Genomic DNA, 15,893 nt, shown 5'->3' with positions numbered 1-15,893 from the left:
CCAAAAGGCTTTCTAAGCCCAAAGACTAATTCACGAGGCCTTGCATCCGGGTACGCTTTACCCTATCGTTAATAGAGCGGCTAGGTGGCCAACCCGAATCGAACCCAGGAGAGGAAACTCACAGCCGTGAGTCCTTTACCAACTGGACCAATATAGGTTTACTACAACAGAAAAATGAAGAATTTATTGGTCTGAATAGAAAAACTAACAAACTTTTTATTCTACTCAACGCATCGGCTATTTATTTTCTCCTTTGTCAATATTAGATCTGTTCTATTTGTTAAAATCATAAAAGAGTAAATTTGGAATTATCGTAAAACAAATGAAAACGTTTTGAACATTTTATTTTGGTACATTTTGTCGGTTTATTTTGAATAAAACTACAAAATAATTTTAAGACGTGAGAGTGAGTCATCGTTAGAGTCCACGTGGACAGCTAGCAAACGGCCCACAACCAACGGACGGACGTTAATACCGTCGGCAAAACACGTGATTTCTTTAAACATCTGTCACTTTTGCACTTTCTTAAATTAAACATCTCAACCCCATATTTCTATTTTATTCATACTTTTGAACCCCACACTTTTGATATTGCAATCATACCTTCCTCTGTTTATAAAGACATAAAAATTTCCACGATTCGGGGTAAAGAGAAAAGCTTTGAGTCTTCCAATTGACATGGGCGCATAGCTTATTCTACTTGAGATATTTATTTCCCTCCGAGACACGGATTTAGATTCGTAATCGTGAGTTTTTGTGTAATGGAGATCGCTACTGTCGTTAAGGCTAATGGCGGTTGTGAAGCAGATCGACGACGGCTTCGTCGATTGAGATGCTCTGTTAAGGATTACGATTGGGGCAAAATTGGATCGGATTCACTCGTTTACAGGGTTTATGCGGCTAACTCGGATGACCAGATCGATCCTACACGACCTTACGCCGAGCTTTGGATGGGGACTCACGAGTCCGGTCCGAGTTACTTGGAGGATGCTGATGGAAGCAATGGCGTGACCCTTAGATCGTGGATCACCGAAAACCCTAAATCTCTTGGAGATAGGGTTTTGGAGAAATGGGGTTGCGATCTCCCATTTCTGTTCAAGGTATAGACATTGCCACATTGGTCAATTTCCCACAAAGTCTCTGCATTTTATGATTTTCTAAATTGATTTTGCTCATTTCGTCTGATATGGAGTTGAATATGCACTGTTAGTTCTTTTATGTTGGAAGTTGCAGAAATGTGATTTATATTATATAAAATGTTGGTAGGTGTTGTCCGTGGCAAGGCCCTTGTCGATTCAAGCACATCCGGACAAGAAATTAGCAAAGAAAATGCACAAAGCTCATCCTAATCTTTATAAAGATGACAATCACAAACCAGAGATGGCTTTGGCCTATACTCAATTCGAGGCTCTGTGTGGCTTTATACCTCTTCAGGTATCACATTGCTATGTTATCACTGTACTTAATCATTTCTTAATTATTTTGTTTTCTGTACATAAGAGATGAACCTATGCAATGGCCCACTTAGTTTCCCAATTTCGACAGGTGTAACACATGTTGTTTGGTCTATTACTCTAAATTCCATGATGAGTTGATGGCTGTAGTGTCTCCTCTATTGCTCTAAACTTTGAGTCTAAGGTTTGAGATTGGATACGCTGAACAAGTATTTCTGTTGGTTCATGTTGTTGCACATGATTCGTTCTTTCCTATTTTTTTCCTCTGGATATATTTCATATATGAACACATTACCAAAACTTTGGAAACAACTTAATTTTGGAGAGCAGCTCTATGAAATCTCTGCTACATGTTATTCAGTTTTCAAAACTTTAGGATTGTTAGCTTATCTTTCAGAATTGAAGGATTTAAGTTTCTTCTTGTAATAATGTTGCAGGAGCTTAAGAGTGTCATTCAAGCTATTCCGGAGATTGAGGAACTTGTTGGGAGTGAAGAAGCAAACCAAGTTTTCTGCATCAGTGAACATGATGAGGAAAAAGTGAAATCTGTTGTCCGAACAATCTTCACCCTGTTAATGTCTGCAGATCCCGATACAACAAAGAAAATAGTATCCAAACTAAAACGCCGTCTGCATATGGATAGTCAGGTCAGCCATCTAACTTCCCTGTTACCCCGTCTACTTTGCTCGATTGTTTTTTCTGATGATTCCTTCTCTTAATTGCCTTGTGAATGCCACTGCTGAAACCTTCTCAATATATGCAGGAACGTCAACTGACAGACAAGGAAAGGCTGGTTTTGAAGCTAGAGAAGCAATATCCAAATGATATTGGAGTCATATCTGCATTCTTCTTCAACTATGTGAAGCTCAATCCTGGCGAAGCCTTGTACCTCGGTGCTAACGAGCCCCACGCATACTTATTCGGTGAATGCCTTGAGGTCATGGCGACTTCAGACAATGTAGTACGAGCTGGCCTCACTTCCAAGCCGTTGGATATTCAAACACTTTGTTCCATGCTCTCATATAAACTGGTAAAGCTTTCAACCCAACTCAAAAGTATATTTCAAGACGCACAAAGAAAGTTCACAGATTGGTTACTGAGGTCTTATTTCTGAGTTTCAGGGATATCCGGAAATCCTAAAGGGATCAAGGATTCGACCATACATCACAAGATACCTCCCGCCTTTCGAAGAGTTTGAAGTTGATCTGTGTGATCTTCCCAGTGCTGCCTCGACAGTGTTTCCCTCTGTTCCAGGCCCTTCTCTTCTGCTTGTACTCCAAGGTGAAGGAAGAATGTCTACAGAAGCATCAGCAGATGGGATTTCAATGGGAGATGTTTTATTTGTGCCTGCAGATACCGAGATTCACTTGAGGTCATCATCTGACTTGAAGTTGTACAGAGCAGGAATCAACAGTAGGTTTTTGTATCCTCTATAGCCAAACTACACACAGTACACAACACATGTTTGTTTTTCTTTCAGTTATTGTATGAATTTGAATAATCGAAGTGTCAAATCACTTTTGTTCTCTGAAATAACAAACTCAATGTGGAAATTTTTTGAAATTTTGTTTCTGAAACTATGAAATGCTAGTAGGAAAAAAGAAGGGTGTTGTTAGACAGAAATCACAGAACTTTGAAGAAGATTAAGAAGTTGATGAAACAAGAAAATCCTTTTCAAAGAGTTATACTCCCAAACAGAATCAAAAGCTCTCTCTATCCGACAAAAAAGAATAAAACAAACATTCGTCTCTTCAAGCTTCTATGACTGGGTACTCGAAAACTACATCTCTCCCTGTAAGTTTCCTGTACACACCCATCATTGTCTCAAGCTTGTACTCAGTGTCGTTCTTCTGCTTAGTGTCCAAATAGACCTGCCCAAAGTTAAAAGGAACGAGACATGTTATAGAACAGTTTAAAGCACAGGACGAAGATTAATGAATTAGTAAACGTTTTACCTTCGTGATCTTGGTGCCATCAAGACGGTATCTGGTTCGCTTTCCTACAATCTCAGCAGGGTAAGCGACATCCTCTAGCATGGCTTCATGGACAGAAGTAAGAGTTCTGTTGCGTGGTCTCTGAACAGCAGAGCCTTTCTTAGGGGGACGCATGATCCTTCTGGTAGCAACAAAGATAACATCTTTTCCACTGAACTTCTTCTCAAGCTCTCTGACAAGGCGGAGATGAATCTTGCGGAAAGCTTTCCTCAGTCTGAATGGAACGTAGATGACAACAGCTTTGCGGTTGCTAGAAATATCCATATGACTGTACAAAGAAATAAACGGACAATTAGTATGGAAACCAAAATTAAAATCATTCCAACGGAGAAAACAAGTACATACACTGCTTGGTTAATGTAGAGATCTTTCAACTCGCTTTTCAACTCCTGGTTGGTGTTCTCCAAGTCAAAAAGAGCCTGTAAGTAAAAAAGAAATCAACATTCTAATCGATGAGCAACAAAAAAAACAAAATGAGTAACACTCGTAGGTCGAAGACAAAAAGACAGTAGCGACAATAACCTGAGTAACTTGCTCTTCAAACTCTGTTGGTTCCACACCCTTATCCTTGTGGATCTTGTTCTGACCAGAATACATCTTGACAGATCTACAACAGATACAAGAAAAGACACAAAAATCTGTCAAAAAATTTTAGGTGAAAAAGGCAACTTACATATGACTAATGAAATTCAAAGCTAGCAAATAGTATGTATATCCACATAATGATCAAACCAATTTGATTAAAATTTTCAAGAAATTAGGACAGTTCTTAACTAAAAAAACCAAAATACTGATATCTCTCGGCACGAAATGATTTCAAATCTTTGTTGAAAAAGAAATATTCAGTCTTCAAAATCTAAATTACGCAGCAAAAGTATGGAGCTACACGCAACTCTCAATCATTGAAAATTTCATAAATAATCTAAGAATCCCAAATTAGAGAGACATTTATCACATACATATAAGTAAAGCCAAGTAACAAAGTGCTAATAACCCTATAGGAAGTCCTCTGTTTGTCCATTGATCACAAAATAAAGCACATAACTGTAATCCTAATTAAACCCCTAATAATCACTAAATCTAGTATCTTTCTCCGGAAGAAAAAAAAAAAAGCTCGAGTACAAAAACGAGAGCCATTTCGTGGATTGCACAGAAACGAGAGTACAGAGAAAGGAAAGCTTTTGAAGCGTACCAGTTAAGAACGACCAAGAACCTTACAAGTTTACGGCTTTCAGAGCTTCGTGTTCAAGGAGGCGACACAATTTCGGTGAAGCAAAGCTTTATATACTAAGGGTTTTCTCGAGATCCCTATTTTGGACGGTCTGGATTTACTAATCACTGTTTATAACCTATCTCGGCCCAATTTATATTACTTTTTTCGAGCTAGCCCATAAATATAGAATTATATTGACCCAAACCAAAAAAACACATCGGACCGTTGGTTTTCTTAGTCAATAACCATCTATATCTATATATAACAATATTTGATAAGTGTTTTTGCTGACGTGTCGGACTCTCGGCTCTTGTTGAGTCCATGATTTTACGTAATTACTTAATTAATTATATTGACCCAAACCAAAAAAACACATCGGACCGTTGGTTTTCTTAGTCAATAACCATCTATATCTATATATAACAACATGATAATTAACCATGTTATGTCTTTAAGACGTCAATACTATCCTGCACCCTATAATTCTAACCAATGAAAAGTACCCTTAATGAAATCTAATTAATTTTGGAAAAATTAAATTGAATTTCGGAATTAACCAGGAAAAAATAATTTGTGTTAATGTATGATGAAGCTTCCATGAACGTGAATTCGTGATCATAATGAAGAAACGTGTGAATGGAGACGGTTGATGGGTTTTTTTTTTTTTTTTTTTTTTTTCTTTTTTACCTTTTGTGTAAACAGATCTGTTTCATAATTTATCGGAAAAGGAATTATACCAAAAAAAAAAATCGGAAAAGGAAAATATTTATTATAATATTGATATATTTAAGATGATAATGTCAAATATCCGAAAATTATTAATCGGAGCATTAATATAAACAGAAAAGAATACTATTCTAACCTTACTCAAATTAATAAGATTTAGATATCCGAAATTAATCGTAAACGGCTATTAATTGTTAAACTAATTAAAATAAAGATCAAACGTACCGGAATAGATGAAATTTTTGGTATGATCGTCGTGTTCGTCGTCGTTTCAATCTAAATATTTGGAAAAAAAAACGAACAAAAAAATAATATGTAGATCAATGAAAGAGAACCCACCAATTTAGAAACGGTTATCACGCCATCGTATTGTTCGTCGGATGATTATAAGTCTCTAATCCGGAGATTGACTTGAACCCTGACAAAAACATATATTCATAGCATAAAATCGTAAATAGAAGGTAGAAGACCACCTATTAATCGGTTGTAACCTTGTGCAAACTCGATTTAATTTTGACGAATGAAATGTTGGTGTGGTGTCAAAACTTTCTTGGGGAGACTCGAAGATGAGAGAGCTGAAGTCAGAGATAGGCAAAGAGGTTTACATGTGAATTAAGGTATGGAGTGCTAACGTGAACATGAACGTGAACGGCGGTGATTTTTGCACATAATAGCAATTAGATCGAGTTTTGGAAAAAAATATGGATCAGCGTGACATGACGCATATGGATGCCATGCATGTCTATCTATTGTAAATCAAAAATTATATTATTGTTCCGCCTTATTTTTGAAACAGAAAGGAATTTTCCCTTAAATTTTAATATATTTTATAAGATAGTATCAGATATAGTAGTAAATCTAAAATAGTTGTTATTATTCCATATTTTTACGGAAAAAAGTAAATATTATTTTAAATAAACATGGATAACAATGAATAAATGGCAGTTTTACAAATATTTATTATTATGATATTGATTTGCTTATTAAAATATGTAAATTTTCTTTTCTTTTTTTGTATTTATCGTCGAAAAATTTAGAAACCCTAAATCATGCACCGCCTCCTATTCAATATAAATACCTTGCTCATGGTATTCAATTTCAGATCATAAATAACCCTTGTTTTTTTTGTTCTTTTTTTTCAAACTTTTTTTTGCTTCTACCTAATTTTAATTTTTCTTTTTATTGTAGGGTGGATGTATGGAGGGGACGATGTCAACTGGTGTATGGAAAATTTTAACCTAATTCAATGAATAAACAGGTGATCTTATAGTTTATATGTACAAATTTGATTTTTTTTTTTTTTTGTATTTATGGTTTCACTATTTTCACCACTAATCAATTTTTATAATCAAAAAGTTTGGTTTCAACTTTTGAGAAGGTAATCATCGATGGTTTGGTATGTTTCTTTTTGTTGTAAAAAGATGAGGTACCTCCCGATTTTGTTGAGGTACATGTTCTTATTATTTTCAAATATGTCTTTTTTCAGAAGAAACACTCAACTTTTGATAACACAGTTGCCACAAAGTCAGAAAGATGACTTATTTCAGGGATGAATCTTCAGAGGAGGCTAATTTTTGTCGTTAATACAATTTAAGTATTCCTCTCTTTAGATTAGGGATAACAAACTTTGCTGTTAAATTCAGGAATTACTCTTCGTTGCCAATCTCTCTCCCCAAACTAAAATATTACATATATGGAAGTAGTAACTTAAAGTTTTTGGTATCGAGGTCATTCTAAGGCACTGAGATTCGGACTTTGGTATGTATAGGATTCGTTTTCCATGCACTAAGATTTAATTATTGTTTAATTTATTGGTTTTTAGGTTTCTTTCCATGCTCTGATGCGTTTTCGGGTGTGCCAATGGAAGCTTGCATCACTCTTTACTCCAAGCGCAAGTATGCTCTGCATTAGCTTCTTCTGTTCCATTGGTTATTATGGGTTTTGACTTTTGAGAAATATACAACAATTTAAAACCAGGTTTTGTTGTTGATTGGTTCGGTTTGTATACCATATTTTGCTAAATACATATGACAATAAATAAGACCAAAGGAGCTGGGTTAGCTCCTTTGCCAGCTAGGTTGACTTCGTCTCCTCCCCGTCTTGCGGATTTCCGTTATTCAACGGGTATATTTGAGAAGTATACGGTACTAAAACCACAACCATTGATCTTAGCTTGATCGGTTCTTCCCTAGGATTTATACATAAAAGTAAATTGTTTTGTTTAATAATTTTCCATTGCATGAACTTTCGAGACAACAAGTGGACAGGAGTGTAATGTCATCAAAAGTCAAATCAAACACTCTGAGGAACATAATAGATAACGTTGGCTTCTTTCGCAGCTGCTCAACGTTGTCTCTCCCGATGGTCCCAACACTCTCTTCTTCTTTTTTTGTCAACATTCAAACGTTGTTTAAAATAAATAAAAATGTTTAACCTTAATCATCTTTCTAGATCTTTAAATGCCTAAAACTTCAACTTAATCAGTCAGCAATCCGTCACGTTAATGATTTTGAAAGGAAGACTTTTGTTTTGTTTCGGTTAGTTTTATTTGTTTAGTATTTTAATCACAAGATAACTCTAATTTCCCATTAGAGTTGTGTTAATTGTGTTGATTATGATTTGGCGTTCCAATTCTGATATTATTTTTATGTTGTAAATCTTAAACTGTTACGTTATTGTTCTATCTTCCTATGTGAGAAAAAAGTAAAATGTTTTAAAATTTTGACATGGATAATAATATAATTGTAAATCTATATTAATTATATTATCATTTTATTTATATTTTTCAAAAAGAAATATATTTATCTTAATAGATTTAATATGATAATGTCAAATATAGTTATAAATCTAAAAGAGTTATGTTATTATTCCATCTTTTTATGAGAAAAAAGCAGATATTCTCTTAAACTTTTAAATTAACGTGGATAATAATAAATAAATGATAATTTTACTAATATGATAATGATTCGGTTTTAATCTTACCAAAAAACAAATAATGATTCTGTTTTAAAAATATATAAATTTTCTTTGTTTAGTTGTAGATATTGTCATATAAAAAATTCTTAGATCCTCCACTGCCTTAATTTTATGTAAATACCTTGCTTGATATTTAATTTTGATTTGATATCATAACTAATCCTTGCTTTTTTTTTCGGCACTAACCATTGAATTTTTTATACTGCCATTTAATTCTTGCATAAAAAATAATAATTAATAGTAGTGTTTATTATGAATGCAGGTTTGTTTTCCATAAAAACTAGATTGGATTTATGGAAGCACGTCATTGTTTCCAGTGCGAGGAAACAAATGTCGTATCACTGCTGTTGTGGCTCTTTAGTACTTTCGTTTCTGTTTATGGCTTTGCTTCGGTTGTATGGTTAGTCATCAATCATTGATCTTCTCATTGTTTGAATATTGTTGCATAGGAAAAATCTTTCTTTTTTATGAATCTTTCAAAAGTTGGGTCCATGCTATTCTCAGTGATTGATTACGTTTATTGAATATTTGTGTGCTTCCTCTGCTGATATTCTAATTCATGCTTTATTCGTCGTCTTTGATACACTCTGATTAACCATTGTGGACCTCTAGAGTCTAATTTGCAATATTAATGCAAGTCTCTTTAACTTACGGATTATGAAGAGCATCCTAAGATCGTTTAATTTGATTCAGGCTTTATGTGGCTAATGTTTGGTCTTGGATGTGAATTAGTCTATCATGTTTCTTGGAAGGTAGGAAGCAATCTTGATGTTTACCAAAATCCAATGTGCTCTTTTGTAGCTCAGTTTTGAAATATGTACTAATTATTGTAGAGGGAACCCGAAACAAAGAGACCATATGTATGATTTTATATGCGAAGAGAAGCTCCGAATTTGAAATCGTCTCCACTCCGGTGATATGTGGCCATGGTGTGAAGGAGTCTGGAACCATGGTTATTTCAGATTCGGACATAACCGTAATTGTTAAACTAATAAAAATAAGATCAAACGTACCGGATTGATGAGAATTTTTGGTGTTCTTCGTCATGTTCTTCGTCGTATGGATCTAACAAAATAAAAAAAATATATATACCCCAGAATTTTTTTGTTTGTTAATAGAGAGAACCCACCAATTTTGTAGCGTTGATTGTGACATCGAATTGTTTGTCGGATGAATATAAGTCTCTAATCCGGAGACTGAAGTTGAACCCTAACAAAAACATATATTCATAGCATAAAATTCATAAATAAAAGGTAGAGCATCACATAGCTTTTTCTTCAAAGCCAACACATCTCTCTTTGTAGCCGAATTACTCTCCAGTTTGGTATATACTCAAATTTTCCAATGACTTCCTTCTCGAACCTGGAGCGTTTTTGCTTTGCCGGATATTTTTAGGATATGGCTCTTATGTATCTCTTGTGAGTCACTTGATATGTTGTTTAGGTAAAACTTTTGGTTTGAAAGAGAATGATCTACGACAAGCATAATCGGTTATTTGTTATATATGTGGCCATGTTCATATTGCTTTCTCCACAAGCAATTTTCCAGTTTTGTAGCATTCGATATTTAAATTTAAAAGCTTCAATACGTTGTATACATGTGTATGTATGTACATATATGAATTATTCTCAGTTGCACATAGTGGTTTCTAATGGATAGATACTTGCTCTCTGTAACCCTCTCATTTTTAGTACCTATCTTCAGTGTTTACTTTGCTAAGAGCTTCTTGATAGGCATACATCTTTGCAATCTCAGATCAATATACTACAAATACATATACGATACAGTTAAGAAAATGATATTTCTCTTACAACTTTTTATATGGGTTTTATAAACAAGAGATCAACTAAAGGGTTACGCAGCGACCAATGGCGAAGGTAGAGACAAAGATACTACAATAGGGACGATAAATATGACACGATATATACAAAGGAGATGCCTGTTTCTATACCATTGAAATTTTACGTACATAACTACTTCAAAGAGCAAGATGACTTACTTGGTAGGTAAGAGATATGGTAAGAGATTATATTTTTCAATTATTTGTTTCCAACTACGAAAAACTCCAGTGACATACAATCTAAAAGCATGAATATGTCATAAAATCAAGAATACAACAAAAACCAGGAAGATGGGCCCAAATTAAAGTCTGAAACTGGACGTGGGGAACCCACGGACAGTGGCGGTAGGAGCGTTACAAATATGAAAGAAACGAGGAAGCGTGAATATGTCATAAAACCAAGAGTACTACAAAACCAAGAAGATGTGCTCAAAGAACGAAACTGGACGTGGGAACCCACAGACAGTGGCGGTCGTGGCATTACAAATATGAAAGAAACGAGTAAGCATGAATATGTCATAAAATCAAGAGTACGACAAAACAAAGAAGATGGGCCTAAAGACCGAAACTGGACGTGGGGAGCCCACGGACAGTGGCGGTCGGGGCGTTGCTAATATGAAAGAAACGAGTAAGCATGAATATGTCATAAAATCAAGAGTACGACAAAACAAAGAAGATGGGCCTAAAGACCGAGACTGGACGTGGGAACCCATGGACAGTGGCGGTCGGGGCGTTGCTAATATATTGTTGGTTTAAATATATAGATTTTTTATATTTAATTCTATTATATAGATCAAGATATAAACACTAATAATTGTTTGTGATTCAAAAACACTATTAATTGTTGATTACTAATAATATATATCAAAAGTTATAGCGTTTTACCATAATTCTATATTAATGTCATTATAAAAATTAGACTCTTGACAAAATTAATTCAATAAATATCTCTAACTTGATAACCCTAAATATTAATTATTAATTTGGTCTTAATCAACATACAACTCCGCGCTGGGCGCGGGGACCTCCCCTAGTGGATTTATATATAGATAAAAATATTAAAAGAAACTAATATATTACACTAGATATGGATCCGTGCGTTGCACGGATTACCGGTTGAAATTATCATTTTTAATTTTTATTTTTGTAAGCTTAACTAAAATTATATATAACATATGTTTTAATTTTAGAAAATATAGTATTTTAATTATTTTTGATATATAGATTAATTATGCATAATGTACAATATAGAATACTATTTGTAGTTTTGTTTATTATGTGTTACAATATGATATTTAATAAATGTTCATATGAATTATAATAAATTATCTACATCCATCGGAAGAGTGTATAACACTTTCTAATTTCAGGGCAAGATGAAAACAAAATTGTGACAATCTGAGACAGTCTGTATCCACATCATGTAACTTTACTTGATAAAATGAGAAATCCTCAAAATAAAAAGACAAAATTATAAGGAATTAGTGAATATGCACTAAATAACCTAAAACTAAAAAAGAATTAAAAAAATAATATTAACTAAACAATGTTTATTTGCTATATGGTTTTTGTCAATTTTTGGCGCATATTACTCGTGAGTTATTCGTTGTCTCTTTTTTTTTTCCTCCCGCCGGCGAGAAGTCTCAAATCTATTTTTTCTCTCATTGGATTTTTCTTTTTTTTGTTTGATCTCTTCTTTCTTTTTCTTTCTCTCACTCTCGTTGGATTTCTTCACCACTATATTTTTTTCTTTTTCCATATCACTATTTCTCTCTTTCGTCGGGCATCACCACCGAGTCTCACTACTCCGACCCACTAAACCACCACCACAACTGAATCTCACAACTATCACAATCATCATCACCATCAATACTAAATCTTGCTAATTCTGACCCACCACCTTCATCAATATTTACCGCCACCACCACCAAACTTGAACCACCGTCATCAACACCAACACCACCGTTACCGCATCTTCCTCTCTTTCCCCAACTGCTCTTATTTCTCTACCTTCTTTATCTCCTCCGACATCGGGTCGAACTTTTTCGACAATAACTCTATTTTTTGTCCATCGCTGTTCATATTTCTTAATTTCTCTCCATTGCTATATATTCTTAATTTGTCTATCTATCTATTTATTTATCTATAGAGGTGAGTATTTAGAATCTTTTTTTCGAGGATTAATAATTACTTATAAAAATTCTTTAATTATCAATTGTATAATTTCATAAATATTTTTTAATTTTAAGGAAAAAGTAAATTTTTATTTTAGAATTATTAGCTTTAAATTAGAATTAGTAAATAATTTTTTAATTTCTATTTTTATTTAATAAGATACGTATAGTTTCCTTATAATTATCTTCTTTACTTTAAAAATTTTTTTTTATAAGATATATATGTATAGTTGCCTTATAATTTTTTTTTCTTAAATTTCTATTTTTATTTCATAAGATACATCTAGTTTCCTTATATTTATCTTCTTTAGATTTTTAGAATTTTTTTATATAAGATATATACGTATAATTTTCTTATAAAATTTTTTCTAAACAAATATTTTTTTTGGTTTTACACGTTGATAAATTTGACATGTGCGTATAGTTTCCTTATATTTTTTTCTAAATAAATAAAAAGAAACTTTTGTTTAACACGTGTCAAAATCTGAAATCGATAAATTTGACACGTGACACGATCCTATGAGTTATTAACTTTAAAAATCATACTTTATTTATATAATAAGATATTTTCGTCACCATTAAAAAATGAATGAAATGTTTGATGGTTTATAAGTTACACAATTAACGACTTGCGGCCGATAGAAGATAAATATAACCGACTTGGGTTAAGAGTATAGTTATCAATTTGTGCACAAATACACTACTATATATATGCACGAATAAGAATAAGCAAAAAGATTTCATCTCAACGAACGACATCGTTTTAAAAGACACAAAACCTTTTTATTCTTCTAGCAAAGTCACAACAGCGTGCCTTGATAGCCGCTCTTTTTCTCCTCTTTCCCAGTCACCCTTATCGCCGCTGTTTCGTCTTGAATTATTATCAGGTTTGTTTGCTTCTCTCTCTTTCTTCTTTAACCAAGCTCCGTTGGTGGCGGAAATGACAGATCACAGTTTCTTTATTTATGTTCTGATTTGCCTTGTAGACAGTTTGTTGCAGATCTAAGGTTTATAATTCTTATCTTGTTTCGTTTTCTTTAGTCTTGTGAAAGTTTTTTCTGTTTTTAGTATAGTCTATACTTGTGTGTTCTTTAATTTCTATATTCTATGAAATTGGTTTCTTTTAGTCAATGTATTCGTTGGCATTTTCAAAACACCCTTTTTATATCCATCTCTCTCTGAATTTCGAAATGATCCTCAAACGAGTTTTCGTCAATTCTCTCAAATTCAACGGGACTCTGGACGAATTTTAGGGGAAATTTGTTCAGATTTTACCAAGTAAATCCGATTTCTTATCCATTGGAGTTTTAAAATCACACATCTTTCACTTCTTTTTCTTGAAAAAACCTAATTTTGTTTCTCATCTTTCTCTCTCTCTCTTTTGTTTCACTTGATGCACAGATTAGAGGTTCTTCTGTGGATAAAAAGTGGTTCGAAGATGAATCATTGTAGCCTTCAGCAGAACGCCTTCATGTCTCGTGACGAATCGAGAGGATTTGTTCCTATCTATTGTTATCCAATGGACTATGTTGTTTGTCCTAAGCCTCGTCGTGCCAACAACGTTATTCGTCCCCTTAGATTACATTTTAGGTATAAAGTTTCTTCTTTTATTATCCTTGTCCATCCAAACATCGAATTGCTTTTCGTAACAAAAAATGTTGATTTGCTTTGCTTTGTGGATTGACAGTCAATCAGGAGCTGATGATGTATCTGATTCTAAAGCCGGGGAAGATCTTTTGGACATATTTCGTAGAAAGGTTTGTCTCTTTTTTTTTCACTCTGTTTCAAAAATGTTGCATTGAAGCAATGTCTATTAAATTTCACTTGCTTGAACCACCTTTCTCTAATTGAAGTTCTTTGTATAGTAATCAACGCTAAGCTATATAGTTGCTTCAAGTGGTTTATTTATCTTTGTAAATTCTAAAGCAGTGGTCCATATATTGTCTTCATCAGATTTCACTTGACTAAATTATGATTCTTGTTCAACTCGTAGCTATATAGTAGCATAGAAAGATTGATCTTTTGTTGAATTTGTAAAGCTACTGTCCACACTTTGTGTATTGAGATCTAAATTATGGTTCCTGTCTTCTTCTTTCTCTAGGAATCAGTATCATCTACGTCACCCCCATTTTTTCTTGGGTCTCCCCCGAGCCGAGCAGCAAACCCGTTAGCTCAAGATGCACGCTTTGGAGATGAGAAACTCATCACTGTCTCACCCTCACTCTCCCCTCGTGTTAAAGCAGGAGGAGGAGGTTGTGGTAGAATGAAGTTTGGGGTGAAACCAGCAACTGTTAGAGTAGAAGGGTTTGATTGCTTGAACAGGGACCGCCAAAACTCAAGCATTCCTGCCGTGGCCTAGAAAGAAGAAGAAGGAACAAAGAGATTCACAAAGTGTACATAAGATCCAGAATCAAGACTATTTTTTTGAAGCAAGTATATATATTTTTGCAGAAGAAGAGGGGAAGGAAGATCAAAGTTCACTCAAGGCTTTTACCGCAGTTTTCTGATGAGGTTCAGTGGTGTGTATATATATATGGGTAAGATCGAGATTTTATGTGTTAAATTACGTAAAATTAAATGAGTCTCGTTCGTTGTAAGATATTATGACCAATTTGGAGTGTTGTTCTCTTTTCTCTGTATAGTAACGATTCTTCTTTCTAGAGATTCTCAAATCTTTGTAAATTTTATTTTTGATATATTTAAAATGTTAAATGCTTTTGTATCATTTGAACAAGCTTCAGTCTTTAGAGATTTTAGTTGTCTTGTCTCGTTGGATGCGAATGAAACGAAGCCATCCGTTGTTGACTACGTAACGTGACACTTACGAATTACGTACGGTCTGTTCAACGAAAAAAGATTACTTCAATATTGTCGTGAACCAAAACCTCTAACCAAAGGAATGTAAATTGTATTTGACTAATTTATTTTGTTTAGAACTCATTAAACTTTTGCCCAAAAAAAAAAAAAAAAAAAAAGAACTCATTAAACTTTGAACCAAACCCATGGATACGAATTGCAGTAGAAATATAATACTGATCAGATGTATGGAATGCTATATGGTTTGTTTTGTTGTTAAATGTTACATGTGGCTTTTTAGAAAATACTTGACAGAAGAGAATCCATTAAACTCAAATCAAATGTGCAACAAAATGGGTCTCAAGATATTGTAATGTATTCTAGGTGTAAATTAAATTAAAGTGGATTACTTGAGAACATCAAAGCTGATTTTTGGTTGTCTGAATTAAACTAAAGGTGATTAAAGATAATCTAATTTATTTTTAACTAAAGATGACTTAAGATTATGTTTTTTTACGAAACCGTCGGCGAACAGAGATCCGCCCACAGTGAGAGAGAAGAAAATATCAAAACCCGGAAACCGAAAACCAGAAACCAGTCAATAGTTTTGGACATATATAAAAGCAGTATTGTTAAACCGATTCTTTTCCAGAAAACCAGGAGCTATAAATGTGGGCCCCAATTCTCCAAATGCTCCTCAAATGACTCAAATCCCATCTG

General features: G+C 33.8%; 3 protein-coding genes across 5 annotated transcripts; 2 read left to right on the top strand and 1 right to left on the bottom strand.

Moving 5' to 3' along the window:
* Positions 1 to 586: 586 nt before the first annotated feature.
* LOC9318306 (mannose-6-phosphate isomerase 1) lies at positions 587 to 3,017 on the top strand. Its single transcript, XM_021031487.1, has 5 exons — positions 587 to 1,100; positions 1,267 to 1,434; positions 1,892 to 2,101; positions 2,218 to 2,484; positions 2,576 to 3,017. Exons 1-5 carry the CDS (start codon positions 762 to 764, stop codon positions 2,888 to 2,890), a joined length of 1,299 nt encoding a protein of 432 aa, XP_020887146.1. The 5' UTR covers positions 587 to 761; the 3' UTR covers positions 2,891 to 3,017.
* A 5-nt stretch (positions 3,018 to 3,022) lies between these two features.
* On the bottom strand, positions 3,023 to 4,748 carry LOC9320396 (40S ribosomal protein S7-2). Its single transcript, XM_021031488.1, has 5 exons — positions 4,641 to 4,748; positions 3,971 to 4,055; positions 3,794 to 3,867; positions 3,410 to 3,716; positions 3,023 to 3,325 (listed from the first exon to the last, which is right to left on the bottom strand). The coding sequence occupies exons 2-5, from the start codon at positions 4,043 to 4,045 to the stop codon at positions 3,206 to 3,208; spliced, it is 576 nt and encodes a 191-aa protein (XP_020887147.1). The 5' UTR covers positions 4,046 to 4,055; positions 4,641 to 4,748; the 3' UTR covers positions 3,023 to 3,205.
* An 8,374-nt stretch (positions 4,749 to 13,122) lies between these two features.
* On the top strand, positions 13,123 to 15,093 carry LOC9320394. Of its 3 annotated transcripts, none has more exons than XM_021031676.1 (4): positions 13,123 to 13,264; positions 13,779 to 13,967; positions 14,065 to 14,134; positions 14,479 to 15,093. In XM_021031676.1, the coding sequence occupies exons 2-4, from the start codon at positions 13,816 to 13,818 to the stop codon at positions 14,734 to 14,736; spliced, it is 480 nt and encodes a 159-aa protein (XP_020887335.1). In that variant the 5' UTR covers positions 13,123 to 13,264; positions 13,779 to 13,815; the 3' UTR covers positions 14,737 to 15,093. The 3 variants fall into 3 exon arrangements, with proteins under 3 accessions (XP_020887335.1, XP_020887336.1, XP_020887337.1); XM_021031677.1 differs by lacking the exon at positions 13,123 to 13,264 and adding an exon at positions 13,271 to 13,655; XM_021031678.1 differs by lacking the exon at positions 13,123 to 13,264 and adding an exon at positions 13,274 to 13,384.
* Positions 15,094 to 15,893: the final 800 nt, after the last annotated feature.

This window comes from Arabidopsis lyrata, assembly GCF_000004255.2.
Source record: "Arabidopsis lyrata subsp. lyrata unplaced genomic scaffold ARALYscaffold_3, whole genome shotgun sequence".
NCBI lineage: Eukaryota > Viridiplantae > Streptophyta > Magnoliopsida > Brassicales > Brassicaceae > Arabidopsis > Arabidopsis lyrata.
The sequence above is the reverse complement of the archived record's forward strand: the minus strand, read 5'-3'. Positions and strand labels throughout refer to the sequence as shown.

Coding starts and splice junctions, on each gene's coding strand:
- LOC9318306 (XM_021031487.1), top strand. CDS start 762: ATGGAGATCGCTACTGTCGTTAAGGCTAATGGCGGTTGTGAAGCAGAT. Junction 1,435..1,891: donor GTGGCTTTATACCTCTTCAG/GTATCACATTGC, acceptor ATAATGTTGCAG/GAGCTTAAGAGTGTCATTCA. Junction 2,102..2,217: donor GTCTGCATATGGATAGTCAG/GTCAGCCATCTA, acceptor CAATATATGCAG/GAACGTCAACTGACAGACAA.
- LOC9320396 (XM_021031488.1), bottom strand. CDS start 4,045: ATGTATTCTGGTCAGAACAAGATCCACAAGGATAAGGGTGTGGAACCA. Junction 3,868..3,970: donor TTGAAGAGCAAGTTACTCAG/GTTATTGTCGCT, acceptor TTTTACTTACAG/GCTCTTTTTGACTTGGAGAA. Junction 3,326..3,409: donor ATGGCACCAAGATCACGAAG/GTAAAACGTTTA, acceptor AACTTTGGGCAG/GTCTATTTGGACACTAAGCA.
- LOC9320394 (XM_021031676.1), top strand. CDS start 13,816: ATGAATCATTGTAGCCTTCAGCAGAACGCCTTCATGTCTCGTGACGAA. Junction 13,968..14,064: donor CCCCTTAGATTACATTTTAG/GTATAAAGTTTC, acceptor GTGGATTGACAG/TCAATCAGGAGCTGATGATG. Junction 14,135..14,478: donor TGGACATATTTCGTAGAAAG/GTTTGTCTCTTT, acceptor TTCTTTCTCTAG/GAATCAGTATCATCTACGTC.